The 14964-nt window shown below is 45.9% G+C and overlaps 1 protein-coding gene across 2 annotated transcripts in view; it reads right to left on the bottom strand.

The window, feature by feature from the left end:
• Window positions 1-1396, bottom strand: part of ZDHHC13 (zinc finger DHHC-type palmitoyltransferase 13) — a 51246-nt gene extending 49850 nt beyond the window's left edge. The window contains exon 1 of one of the 2 annotated variants that reach the window (XM_043875044.1): window positions 1285-1396. Coding sequence is in view for 1 of the 2 variants with exons in the window: in XM_043875035.1 (XP_043730970.1) it covers window positions 1285-1311 (27 nt within the window). In the remaining variant the exon portion in view is untranslated. The remainder of the gene's footprint in view (window positions 1-1284) is intronic. The other variant, XM_043875035.1, reaches the window with a different exon arrangement.
• Between the last annotated feature and the right edge of the window lie 13568 nt (window positions 1397-14964).

Genomic DNA, 14964 nt, shown 5'->3' with positions numbered 1-14964 from the left:
GGAATTCAAGCAGGGCAATCTTTCCTGAAGCACCAGGTAATGAAGTTTAAGCACTTAAAGGCTTCTGTAAATGAGTGGTAGTAATTAAGATATGATAATAACTTTTCCTTGAAACTCTAAGGGGGAAGAAAACAAACAAGACAATTTCCATGTGAAGGTTCTACACTCTTTTGTAATATCTGGTCTGCTTGCAAACCTTTTTTATTCTATCAAAATGCAAGAACATTTGACAATTTCCCTCCTGTTTTGCTCCTCACTTAATCTTACATCAGCTTGGTGAAAGAATGGAGGGAAAGGGTGAGCATGAGGAACAGTCTCAAGATGGCAAAGATGTTTTTTAGAGAGGCCAACTAAGCCAATCATTTCAAACTGCTTGAATCCCACTTAGGGACAGAAAAATCTACTACCCAATTCACTCCAGCTGGAGACAGCTTCAGTTTTCTCATCTGTAAATGGGGATTCTATCACCTTAAGGATGCTTCAATTCTGTAACTAAATAATGCACACAAAAGCATTTGGTGTATATATATGCTAAGAACTCACTAGACCCTGGCTGAACCTGAGTATTTTTCATATATTCAACAAATACTAAGTAAACATCTATAATATGCTCAGAACCACAAATAAAAAGGATAAAAATCTAGTTCTCCTGGAGCTAACATGTACCTCCTGTCACTCCCCATTAGCACCTCCTGTTTTCTGAAACTACATTTGGCTTCCAGCACGACCTCCGCCACACACAGAGTCCTTTGGGATTCTGCAGATAGCTATCACGCACCTCCCTCTCCACCCCGCTTTCTCCGGCCTAAACAAACAGCCTCAGATACTCCAAGGAGTAAGCAAGGATATGGAAATAGGGAGCTGGAACAGGGCTGGGTGGGGCGAAGGCAGGTTCCCAGGCGCCTCGGCCGAAAAAGAAATGAATAAAACCTCCCAGACTTCAGGCCAAGGTCAAGAAGGGCTGGTCCAACTCAGGTGTGTCACCTGACACCTCTCCCAGGAACGGCTTCCCTCCCCTCCCAGGCCCACAGCGGTCCCGGCCCTGAGGTGGATGAGCAAGAGCCGGTATGGCACTCATCCCTATGTCTTCGCCGTTTCTTCCCGGTCGCCTCGGAGAGAATTCCCTGCATCATTCTCGGCGTTTCCAGGCTTCCCCCTCCCTGGACCCTGCCCCTCCGCTCCCTGAGGCCCCTCTGAGAGCTACCTCACACCCAAGCTCTCCGTCTCTTCATCGCCTCAGCTACCCGCCGGGCCCCGGAGACGCTTGAGCCCAACCGCACTCACCTGCGAGCCCAGTCCCGGCCCCTCCATCTCCCCAGTGGCGGCGGCGACTCGACAAAGTGGCGGCGGCGGCCCGCTGGCCAGCCCGCCTCGAGCCTTCTCTACTCCCACTTCCTCCTGTGACTCCGCCTCCACCGCCTCCTTGGCTCGAGCGCTGCGCCGTCAATCGGCCTCGAAAAAGCCAATCCCTGTCCTCCTCTCGGCTGGGGGCGGGACTCTCGCGCTGCCAGGGAGGCTAGTGGAGAACTGCGAGTCGGAGGCCACGCCCACGCCCCGCCCACGCCGGTGCTAAGAGCCGCCGGCCAAGGCTGTGCACTGCTCGCCCAGGTAGGTGTCCACCTGTCCGCACGCCTCATCCTGCCGCTAGTACAGGTCCAGGATCTGGCTGTTATTCCAACGTCAACCACCATCTGCCGAGTGCAAATCGGGACTTAGCTGTTTAATAGTTAAATGGCCTTGTGAAATCGTCTCTTAGCTTTACCTCAATTTCCACATCTGTGAAATGGAGAAGACGAGGGTACCTATTTCACAGAATTGTCATAAGGATTAAACGAAATAAAGCATGTAAAGCTCCTTAGCCAATGTTTGACATAAGAAGGAACCAATAAATGTTAACTATTAAAACATTTGCCACTCTCTGTTCCTGTGATCCTGGGCAAGTCTCTTTCACCTCTGGGGCTGTTTCCTCAGCAAAAGAAAAATATATATGAGTTCCATCGCTCAGGCGGATTGGGAAGAGACCCCATCCGCGCTCCCCATGCCCTTTTGTGAACTGCACTGAAGTAGCTGACACCTAACCTCTATTCAGCCTGAAGGACAGATATGAAGCTAGGTGAAGACTTAGCTTCTGCCCTTGGGAGTCCACTGGGGCAATGGGGCTCTCCTACCTCAGCCTCCAGAAAACACTAGGGCTTCTTCTAGCCCAGCATTTAATACAGTCTTTGCAATTATTCCTTAATGTATCTGTTGCCAAACCAAACCTTTGGAAGTTAAATGGGAAAAGGATTGAAAGAATTATGTCTCCTCTATTCTACTAAAATGGTTCTAAACCATAAAATAAATGTCTAGAAAGTAAACAAAGTGCTGGTTTTTCCTGTGATAAATATTGTAATACAGTATAATTGTAAAGCTTTACTGTTATTATTATTATTATTATTATTATTATTATAGTGCCACTACCTATTGCGAACATCCAGTCCCGAGAAGGCAATGGCACCCCACTCCAGTACTCTTGCCTGGAAAATCCCATGGATGGAGGAGTTTGGTAGGCTGCAGGCCACGGGGTTGCTACCAGTCGGACACGATTGAGCCAATTCATTTTCACTTTTCACTTTCATTGATTGGAGGAGGAAATGGCAACCCACTCCAGTATTCTTGCCTGGAGAATCCCAGGGACAGGGGAGCCTGGCAGGCTGCCGTCTATGGGGTCACACAGAGTCGGACACCACTGAAGTGATTTAGCAGCAGCAGCAGTTCTGAGTTGCCCCAAAAGCCCAAGGTCTTCAAGACTGGGGCCTTATCATATCCACCTGTGAACTCCTGGTGCCTGGCACGGCACTGGGACATGGAAAGCTTGGTACAATTTTACTGAGTGGATGGGTGGGTGGATAGGTGTGTCATCAACTTCTATGATACAAGGAAGGATAAATTAAGTGGCAAATAGAAGTGCAAGCAACTTTCCTTGAGACAAGTCAGTGGAGCAAGCAATCAATCTGAACACCCTAGGATGAGACATTGGACAAGGTTTCACAGAGGAGACAGCCTTTGGTCATGGTCATTTCACTTAACAAGAGCTCTGTTTATTGATCACTTGCTATGTTTCCAGAAGGAGAAACTGTGGTTCAGACTGATTCCATAAACCCCAAATCACTCAGCTGGTAAGTGGTGGAGAAAGGATTCTAACCCATGTCTCTTACTGCAAAGTGATTTGGCAGAAGTGATTTGGTTGTTTCACTTTCAAGTCTGCTCTTTTTTTTTTTAAATGCCTCTACTGAGCTACTTCAGATTGGGATGGGTATATCTGCAGCTAATGGCTGAAGGAAAGCAAACCCAGTGAGGCCTTGAAATGCCATCCTTACTGGTCATCTTTGAAAATGCCTCTGGCTTAGCATGTTGACATAGCACTGGAGAATATCCTAATGGTAGGGGGCATGTTCCTAGAGCAGACCGCCTGGGCCTAAATCCCCACTGAGTTGTCATACGATCTTAGGCAAGTTGCTCAATCTCTTTGTGTTTCAGTTTCCTAATCTGTAAAATATAAAAATGGTAAAATGATAGGACTTACTTCACAGGGCTGTTGGGAGAATTAAATGAGCCATTGTACGTAAAGTACGTAGAGGAGTGCATGGAACCTGATAGGCCCTGTATGTGGGTTAGCTATTGTTGTCATTGTTATTGTCCTCCTCAGCAGTGGGTGGTGGAGAGAGTACCAAATCGACCAGCTGGAGGTGTCCATATAAAGGGCTGAGGACACACACTCAGCAGACCTGGCTTCCAGTCCAAACTTTGCCATTATTTACTGTCTATATTAGTTGGCTTAGAGCTGCCATAACAAAGTACCACAGGCTGACTGGTTTAAACAGCAGAAATTTATTTTTCTCACAATTCTAGAGGCAAGAATCCAAGATTACAGTGTCAGTGGGGTTGTTTCTTCTAAGGCTGCTCTCCTTGGATTCAGATGGCTATCTTCTTCCCGTGTCTTCACACTCCCTCTGTGCGTGTTATCTGCACTCTATCTCCTCTCTTATAAGGACACTAGTCATAATGGATTAGGGCCCTAAAATGACCTCATTTGAACTTCTCTCTTTAAGACTCTACTTCCAAATTCAGTCACATTATATGGTGCTAGGAGTTAAGACTCCAACATATGAAGTGGGGGGAGGAGCAAAATGCTGCCCATAACACTGTGTTCAGTTTAGTTCAGTTCTTTTCAGTTCAGTCGCTCAATTATGTCTGACTCTTTGTGACCCCATGGACTGCAGCATGCCAGGCCTCCCTGTCCATTACCACTCCAAGAGCTTGCTCAGACTCATGTTCATTGAGTCGGTGATGCCATCCAATCATCTCATCCTCTGTCGTCCCCTTCTCCTTCTGCCTTCAATTTTTCCCAGCATCAGGGTCTCTTCCAATGAGTCAGTTCTTCACATCAGATGGCCAAAGTATTGGAGTTTCACCTTCAGCATCAGTCCTTCCAATGAATACTCAGGACTGATCTCCTTTATGATGGACTGGTTTGATCTCCTTGCAGTCCAAGGAACTCTCAAGAGTCTTCTCCAACACCACAGTTCAAAAGCATCAATTCTTCAGTGCTCAGCTTTCTTTATAGTCCAACTTTCACATCCATACATGACTACTAGAAAAACCATAGATTTGACTAGATGGACCTTTGTTGGCAAAGTAATGTCTCTGCTTTTTTACTATGCTGTCTAGGTTGGTCATAGCTTCTCTTCCAAGGAGCAAGTGTCTTTTAATTTCATGGCTACAGTCACCATCTGCAATGATTTTCGAGCCCCCAAAAATAAAGTCTGTCACTGATTCCATTGTTTCCCCATGTATTTGCCATGATTGATGGGACCGGATGATGCTGAGTTTTCCAAATTTGCTGGCAAATTGAGTGCAATACTTTCACAGCATCATCTTTTAGGATTTGAAATAGCTCAACTGGAATTCCATCACCTCCACTAGTTTTGTTCATAGTGATGCTTCTTAAGGCCCACTTGATTTCGCATTCCAAGATGCCTGGCTCTAGGTGAGTGATCACACCATCGTGATTATCTGGGTCATGAAGATCTTTTTTGTATAGTTCTTCTGTGTATTCTTGCCACCTCTTCTTAATATCTTCTGCCTCTGTTAGGTCCACACTGTTTCTGTCCTTTATTGTGCCCATCCTTGCATGAAATATTCCCTTGGTATCACTAATTTTCTTGAAGAGATCTCTAGTCTTTCCCATTCTGTTGTTTTCCTCTATTTCTTTGCATTGATCCCTGAGGAAGGCTTTCTTATCTCTCCTTGCTATTCTTTGGAACTCTGCATTCAAATGGGTATATGTTTCCTTTTCTCCTTTGCCTTTAGCTTCCCTTCTTTTCTCAGCTATTTGTAAGGCCTCCTCAGACAGCCATTTTGCCTTTTGGTATTTCTTCTTCTTGAGGATGGTCTTGGTCACTGCCTCCTATACAATGTCAGAACCTCTGTCCATAGTTCTTCAGGCACTCTATCAGATCTAATCCCTTGAATCTATTTGTCACTTCCACTGTATAATTGTAAGGGATTTTATTTAGGTCATACCTGAATGGTCTAGTGGTTTTCCCTACTTTCTTCAATTTAAGTCTGAATTTGGCAATAAGGAGTTCATGATCTGAGCCACAGTCAGCTCCTGGTCTTGTTTTTGCTGACGTATAGAGCTTCTCCATCTTTGGCTCCAAACAATATGTTGTGAAAGTAGCTCAGTTGTGTCCAACTCTTTGTGACCACATGGACTCTACAGTCCATGGAATTCTCCAGGCCAGAATAATGGAGTGGGTAATCCTTTCCCATCTCCAGAGGGTCTAATCAAATAATATAATCAATCTGATTTCAGTATTGACCATCTGGTGATGTCCATGTGTAGAGTCTTCTCTTGTGTTGTTGGAAGAGGGTGTTTGCTATGACCAGTGCATTCTCTTGGCAAAACTCTGTTAGCCTTTACCCTGTTTCATTTTGTATTCCAAGGCCAAATTTGCCTGTTACTCCAGGCATCTCTTGACTTCCTACTTTTGCATTCCAGGCCCCTATGATGAAAAAGACATCTTTTTTGGGTGTTAGTTTGAGAAGGTCTTGTAGGTCTTCATAGAACCATTCAACTTTAGTTTCTTCAGCATTACTGGTTGGGGCATAGACTTGGATTACTGTGATACTGAATGGTTTGCCTTGGAAACGAACAGAGATCATTCTGTCGTTTTTGAGATTGCACCCAAGTACTGCATTTCATACTCTTTTGTTGACTGTGATGGCTACTCCATTTCTTCTAAGGGATTCTTGCCCTCAGTAGTAGATATAATGGTCATCTGAGTTAAATTTGCCCATTCCAGTCCATTTTAGTTCGGTGATTCCTAAAATGTCAATGTTCACTGTTGCCATCTCCTGTATGACCACTTCCAATTTGCCTTGATTCATGGACCTAACATTCCAGGTTCTTATGCAATTTTGTTCTTTACAGCATCAGACTTAACTTCCATCACCAGTCACATCCACAGCTGGGCATTGTTTTCACTTTGGCTCCATCTCTGCATTCTTTCTGGTGTTATTTCTCCGCTCTTCTCTGGTAGCGTACTGGGCACCCACCAATCTGGGGAATTCAGCTTTCAGTGTCATATCTTTGTGCCTTTTCATACTGTTCATGGGGTTCTTAAGGCAAGAATACTGAAGTGGTTTTCCAGTGCCTTCTCCAGTGGACCACATTTTGTCAGAACTCTCCACCATGACCCGTCCGTCTTGGGTGACCCTACATAGCATGGCTCATAATTTCATGGAATTAGACAAGGCACGTTCTCCTGCAAGAACTCCAAAATTACAACTCGTTGTTGAACAACCATCAACAGGAGAGTGTTGGATCCCACCAAAAAAAGATACCCCACGTCCAAGGGCAAAGGAGAAGCCCCAGCAAGATGGTAGGAGGGGCAAAAATCACGTTTAGAATCGAACACCATACCCGCCAGAGATGCTCAGAGGACTCAAACAAAACCTTGTGTGTACCAGGAGACTCCACAGAGATTGAACCAGACATGCCTTTGAGGGTTTGAGTGTCTCCTGCAGAGGTAAGGGTCAGCAGTGGCCTGCCACAGGGGCAGGGGCTCTGGGTGCAGCAGACCTGGGTGTGGCATAAACCCTCTTGGAGGAGGTTGCCATTAACCCCACCATAGAGCCACCAAGCAGATGATGCACAAACTGCAGAACAATTATACCAAACAAATTCTCGCATTGTTAAGAAAGTTCTAGGACTCACAACAGATTTCCCAACCTGGGGATCTGGCAAAGGGACGGAGAACCCTCAGGGAATTTGACTTTGGAGGCCAGTGGGATTTGATTACAGAACTTGCACAGGACTGGCGAAACAGAGTTTTGGAGGGCACAAACAAAACCTTGTGCGCCCCAGGACCCAGGAGAAAGGTGCAGTGACCCCACAAGAGACTGACACAGACTTGCCTGTGAGTGTCCAGGAGTCTCCGGCAGAGGCCTGGGTCAGCGGTGGCCTGCCTCAGGGTCGGAAGAACTGAGTGCGGCAGAGCATGCACAGGACTTTTTACAGGAGGTCGCCATTACCTTCATTACCTCCACCATAGCTGGTCTCCAGTCAAACAACAGGAAAGGAACACAGCCCTGCCCATCAACAGAAAATTGGATTAAAGATTAACTGAGAATGGCCCCACCCATCAGAACAAGACCCAGTTTCCCCCACAGTCAGTCTCTCCCATCAGGAAGCTTCCATAAGCCTCTTATCCTTATCAGTCAGAGGGCAGACAGAATAACACTGTGTGACCCTGGGCAAATCCCTCTCCCTGTGACAGTTTTCTCATCTATAAAATGGGTCTGAGAGCAACAGTGGGAACATTAACCCTAATTTTGACAGTCCCCCCTCCCCCGCAAGGTTTTGATCAGGTGATGTCTCCAGCTGAGACTAAGCTCTACCTCTCCAACCCCCATAACATGTTTTTAAAATCTCTTTCATTTTTAAAATATACTCCTTTAAGTATATGGTAGAATTTCCTTATGGGACCTTCTGGGCTAGATACTTTCTCTCTTTTTTTGGCTGTGTTGGTTTTTTGTTGCAGCATACCAGATCTTCATTGCAGAAGGCAATGGCTTCTCTCTAGTTGCAGCCTGTGGGCTTAGTTGCCCCAGGGCATGTGGAATTTTAGTTCCCCAACCAGGGATCAAATCAGTGTCCCCTGCATTGGAAGGTGGATTCTTAACCACTGGACCACCAGGGAGGTCCCTTTAATCTCTTTTTGATGACACTCCTTCTCTCATTCTGCAAATATATATTGGGTGCCTACTACAGACCAGTAAATTTGGAAAACTCAGCAGTGGCCACAGGACTGGAAAAGTTAAGTTTTCATTCCAATCCCAAAGAAGAGCAATGCTAAAGAATGTTCAAACTACTGTACAGTTACACCCATTTCACATACTAGCAAGGTAATGCTCAAAATCCTTCAAGCTAGGCTTTAATAGTACATGAACTGAGAACTTCCAGATGTATAAGCTAGATTTAGAAAAGGCAGAGGAACCAGAGATCAAATTGCCACCATTAGTTGGATCATAGAAAAAGCAAGGGAATTCCAGAAAAACATCTGCTTTATTGACTACACTAAAGCCTTTGACCCTGTGGATGACAACAAACTGCAGAAAATTCGTAAAGAAATAGGAATACCAAACTACTTTACTTACCTCCTGAGAAACCTGTATGCAGGTCAAGGAGGAACAGTTAGAACCAGACATGCAACAAACTGGTTCAAAACTGGGAAAAGAGTGTGTCAAGGCTGTATATTGTCACCCTTCTTATTTAACTTATATGCAGAGTATGTCATGGGAAATGCTGGGCTGGATGAAGCACAAGCAGGAATCAAGATTGACAGGAGAATTATCAACAACCTCAGATATGCAGATGACACCACCCTCATGGCAGAAAGTGAAGGGGAACTAAAGAGCCTCATGATGAAAGCAAAAGAGGAGAGTGTAAATGCTGACTTAAAATTCAACATTCAAAAAACTGAGATCATGGCATCCGGTCCCATCACTTCATGGCAAATAGATAGGGAAACAATGGAAACAGTGACAGACTTTATTTTCTTGGCCTCCAAAATCACTGCAGACAGTAATTACAGTTATGAAATTAAAAGACACTTGCTCCTTGGAAGAAAAGCTATAACAAACCTAGACAGTATATTAAAAGCAGAGACATCACTTTGCTGACAAAGGTCCATCTAGTCAAAACTATGATCTTTCCAGTAGTGTTGTATGGATGCGAGAGTTGGACTATAAAGAAAGCTGAGCGCTGAAGAATTGATGCTTTTGAACTGTGGTGTTGGAGAAGACTCTTGAGAGTCCCTTGGACTGCAAGGAGATCCAACCAGTCCATCCTAAAGGAAATCAGTCCTGAATACTCATTGGAAGGACTGATTCTAAAGCAGAAACTCCAATACTTTGGCCATCTGATGCAAAGAACCAACTCAGTGGAAAAGACCCTGATGCTGGGAAAGATTGAAGGAAGGAGGAGAAGGGGTGACAGAGGATGAGATGGTTGAATGGCATCACCAACTCAGTGGATGTGAGTTTGAGCAAATTCAGGGAGATGGTGAAGGACAGGGAAGCCTGGCGTGCAGCAGTCCATGGGATTGCAGAGTCAAACACGACTAAGCGACTGAACAACTACAGACTAGGCACCGTTTAGCACTGGGGATTCAGTATGGAGCAAGACCAAAATGTATCCCCTGGCTTCCTGGGGCTTTACTGTCTAGCAGCAAGAGACAGACTTTAACCAAATGGATTCACAAACACTGCCCTTCTAGAGTCAGCCTTGCAGTCCTTGGGTAGACTCTTTACTTGGCCATGGGCTTCTGGCACACCTAGCACATGCCAGATCTGGCACATGCTAAAGGCTAAAAAAGAAGTGTTGTCCAAACAAACGAACTGATGAATGAATACAGCTCAACTGATGGTTTTCAAAAGGAAATCAAAAGTTGTTCAACTTCATACATCACTCTAAGAAGTGCTGACTGCACAATGCTTAACAATTCTTAGCTTTGAAAAAAATTTCCACATTATGGTTTGCTGATCCTCACTGTCACACTACAGGCAGCAACTGACTTCATTCTGACTCAACTTTTGTACCTGGCCTCCTCGTTTCTTCCATAGCCCTGCGAAGGACAGGGGCCATTTTTTTGAAACAGGGGCTCATTGTAGTCATTTCAATGTTGGCACCAAAGTGACCCTTTGCAATGTCAATAACAACAGGGGGGAGAAAAAAAACAAAACAGAAAACCCCACACGTTTGTTAGCACAGAGATTCCCAGAGACACCAGTTAGGAATCCCCAGTGCTCTCTGGTACTGAGGCCAGCAGGGCTGGGGTGAGGAGGAGTATTTGCTAGGACCACTTCAGGCAACAAATGTTTATTGAGTTCCTAATATGTGCCAGAGACAGGCTAAAATACATGAGTATAGTGGTGAATAGTACAATCGCTGCTTCTCTGGAGTTCAAGTATTTTGGAGAGGTCAAGTACTGATAGAGACAATTAAATCAATTTTTTTAAAAAAAGAAGAAGAAGTAAAATGATAAGTGCTAACAAGGAAAAGTAGCAAGAATATAACCTGGGGACCTGCTTTAGCCTGGGCGGGGGTGGGGGGTGGGGATAGGGTAGGGTAGAGGGTGGTTTTCATAATTCATAAACTAGCTCAAAGGACTTTTCTAACTTCCTCTGTTTATAAATGGGGAGACTCGGGCTTGGGAGGGAAGTGACTTACGCAAGATCACCCTGCAAGCTACTGATGGAAATAGGATTAAGGCAACTCTTCTGATCTATCACGGCTATCTCACCAGCCATAGGCAGTTTCAGCTTTCTAAATACCACCAATCTCACAGATTTTCAGGACTGGGGGTTGAGGGACAGGACTGGGATTGCTTAGAAGTCTTGCTCAATTACGTGTCTTCTATCTGTGAAAAAGCTTCACAGTTAAAAACTGAAAGTGATTCTTTCACTTCCTTTTATGTACAATTTATCAAGATCTGGTGATGAGGTACTATAAAAACCTCAGCTAATATGATCCAGGTTAGGAGGACATGGTACACGTCTTATATTTTACTTGCCAGATTAACCAGATTCATATGGGTGTGGAGGGGGGGAGGGGTAGAGAGAGGAAGAGAAAGAAGGTGAAGCAGGAAGTATATTTTGCAGGTTGCTGTTTTGAGTCTTAGTCACCTGATTGCCGTCCCACATTTAAATACCTGCTCCTAAGGAAAATGTTCTGGTTGTATCCAAATCATGACAGCAACACTCAGGATTAGGTAATACATCTACCTTGACTCTAGTGTAGCAAGAACCTCTTCTCTACCTTCTATATCCATCCATCAGAGCTCTGTATTTGTTGGTTTATATATCCATCTCCCCTAGTCTCTGTGCTCCTAGAATACACTTAAACATCACTTCATGAGGAAAGCCAGTTGACCCCAGGGGCATCAGGCTAGAGCTTTATGGAAGAGACCTTACCACTCTCATCTGCAAAATGGGACTGGTAATAAAACCTATGCCACAGAGTGGTTGTAGGGATTAAATGAACAAATGTATGGAATGTGCATATAATAAGTGCTGTATAAATGTTGGATGTTACTAGGTACAGGAAACTGAGAAAGCCTGAGATCGTAGGGAAAACTCAGGAACTTAGGGAAAACCTAAACAATGATCATGACCCAACTCTGGAATATTCCTGACTTTACAGCAAATACAATCAAGGTTCCCCCAGCCAGTATTTACTCCTTGTTTCAAAAAGGACATGGGTTGTGATATTTGATAGAATTTCACTTCCCTGTTCTGCACACTAAACTATTTATGTTAGAGAGAAAAGCTACATTTCCCTCAGCTGTGCCTTCCCTAGAGGACAAGACACTAGTTAAATCTGCTGTTAGCTGCTGCCTGTCGGCTCTGATTATAGTGACAGAGTGGTGTCCATGGTAACTGGCTAAGCTGGCTTGCTCTGGTGCAAGTTGTTCAAGAATACAGAAGAAGGGACCATAAGAGGCTGAACTGGTTGTCATCTCAGTTTCTAAATGAAAAAATTCCACACTGTGCTTTGATTGGATGGTAAATCCAGACAAAATCTGGATTTCCTAAGCAGGAGGGACTGAGTTCATTCCCAAGGCCACTGAGTTTCTGATGAATCTGACCAGTAGAGATAGTTGGCTAGGGCAGCAGTGGGTGACATGGTAGAAGAGACAGAATACCAAATAAAATGAGGGACAGAAACCCTGCCACTCCCTGGAATCTTCTGTGGCTCCCTACTGCCTGCTGCAGTCTTGTGGGACTAGAGTTAAGCACTGAGATACTCTCAAAAACTAAAGTAACCATGGTCACTATTTTCTGTCTCATGTTTGTGCCTCTGGACATTGGTTCTCTTCTCTCTGTAGAGCAGGGCCCTCTGCTTTCTCATGGTTCCTGCTTCCCCACTACTTCTGCTTGCATGTGACATTGACTCCAGCCCTGACTCTCTAAGAGTTTACAGTCCCAGCACCCACTACCTGCTTATCATCGTCTCTGTGCCTCTTCATTCAGAACTTTGAAAAACAGAATCCATTTGGTTGTTCTTGTTCAAGGGCTTAGATGGCTCTGGGTTGCTTATCTACTCTGACCAGTTGGTGGTGATGGAGTAGCTTGTTTTTGCCATGATCAAGAAGGGATTTAGCAAGGACTGTATGTGGGGACAATTCACAGAGGAGGGGACATACACCACCTGAAATTCCATGAATTAGAGATGCCTTTGTCCTTACAAGTAAACAGATTCAGCAGGATGCATTGGTTTCCTAGGGCTGCCATAACAAAACACCAGCCTGGGTGACTTAATTCTAGTTGTTGTTCAGTTGCTCAGTCGTGTCTGACTCTTGGCAACGCCAGGGACTGCAGCACACCAGGCTTCCCTGCCCTTCACCATCTCCCGGAGTTTGCTCAGATTCATGTCCATTGAGTCGGTGATGCCATCCAACCATCTCATCCTCTGTCTGATTTAATTCTAGAGGCAAGTCTTAAATCAGAACTGGTCCTAATTTAGGACTTTGAGGAAGTCCTAAATCAAGGTGTACGCAGGGCCATGCTCTCCCTGAGCATTCTAGGAGGATTCTTTCCTGCCTCCTCCTAGCTTCTGGTGGTTGCTGGCAATTCTTATTCCTTGGTTTGTGAGCACATAAATCTCTGCCTCTCCATGGCATTCTCTCCCTGTGTCTCTCTGTGTGTCCAAACGTCCCTCCTCTTATAAAGACACTGAATTAGGTTTTACCTTGATTCTATGAGCTCATCTTAACTTGATTGTATCTACAAAGACCCCATTTCCAAATAAAGTCACATTCACAGGTGCCAGGAGTTCAGACTTCAACATACCTTACAGGGGGACACATTCAACCCACAGCAGAAGGAAAATAAAGAGAATTCATCTAACCCCCGTGCCTCTGTCTGAGAAAACAGCAGTTTGGGTTTGGGAACAGGCAGACATGAGCTGGAGGAAATGCTGAGATCGGGGGCACTTCTTGGAGGGAGAGGCCAGGGAGGTGGGATCATAAGGGACTTTGGACTACCTGGAGGCAGTGAAGGGACCTGGGTTCCTGGGTGGTGGGGAAACAAATATATCAGGAAATGGGAGAAGAAAAGATTTACTTGTTTTAAATAGTCCAGAACCGAGGGTCACAGAAATCTGGAGGCAATTCCCCATAACACCTGGGACAACATCTCTTAAATAACAGGCACTCAGGGGATTTCAGTGAGAGAGGAGGTGGGGGATGGGAGGAGCAAGATGGCATGTGCCGCAAAGTCTCCCGGCACACCGCCTCCCACCCCGGGGCTGGGGGGACCGTCCTTGCCCGCACCCCACAGCTTTACAGGTCGGCGCTTCCCTTACCGTATTGTAACTGCCCGTGTCTCCAGTCTGCGATTCTCTGAGCGAAGGGGCCATGTCATTTTTGCTCTCTGCTGCAACCCCGGCGCCAGCACAGAACATACAACACGCAGGCGCGCAGTTCCCCTTGATGATTCCACACAGGAGCCCCAGCCTAAGGCCTGGGCCGACAAGGCTAAGGAGGAACCGAGGAGAAGAGGCGATACATCGGAGGCTAACCCGGGGCACCACGGTTCCTAATTTCAGCTAATCACATGACTCGTGTCCACATTCCACAGGTGCCCTGCCTCCCTCAGGACGGGATTAGGAGCACACCATCCCAGGTCGCCTTTGCTGTGGAGAGCAGTGGTGTAGCCCGTGGCATGGGCCCCAACAGCTATCCTCAGGCCGCGGAGGCCGCACATAACTCAAGCAGGAACTGCCCGCAGGACTGGGATACCCCCAGGGTGGGGCTCATTCAGAAAGGAGAATTGAGACCTGTGACTGGATCCAGGGCACCAGAGGCCAGGCCTCCAGCTGTGATCAGCCCCACAGAGGGTCTGAGGCAAGAGCCCCATCGCTCCCTGTTTCAGCTTCCTCCTCCACCAGCGCTGACGCGGGGCAGCCTTGAAGGGGACATGTGGGACAGACAGTGTGAGGGGCTGGATGAAGAGTCAAGAGGTACAGCTTTCAAGTCTTTACTTGCCAATTACTAGCTGAATTGCCTCTGACGAGACATGGAAGCTCAGTAGGTTTTAGTCTGCCTGCGTGTGCTAAGTCACTTGAGTCATGTCTGACTCTGTGCAACCGCATGGACTGTAGCCCATGGGGCTCCTCTGTCCATGGGGATGCTCCAGAACACTGGAGTGGGTTGCCATGCCCTCCTCCAGAGGATCTTCCCGACCCAGGGATCGAACCCTTCATTGGCAGTTGGGCTCTTTACCACAGCACCAGCTGTGCTGGCAGGCAGGGATTTCACCAGCTATACTTCCACGGGGCTTCTCACAGCCATACTGAGAAAGGAATCTTTTTTTTTAAGGACTTTGCAGCTACTAAAATAAATTACCCAGTCTCAA

This window comes from Cervus elaphus, chromosome 2, assembly GCF_910594005.1.
Source record: "Cervus elaphus chromosome 2, mCerEla1.1, whole genome shotgun sequence".
NCBI classification, from domain to species: domain Eukaryota; kingdom Metazoa; phylum Chordata; class Mammalia; order Artiodactyla; family Cervidae; genus Cervus; species Cervus elaphus.
This window is presented reverse-complemented; position numbering and strand designations above follow the sequence as displayed.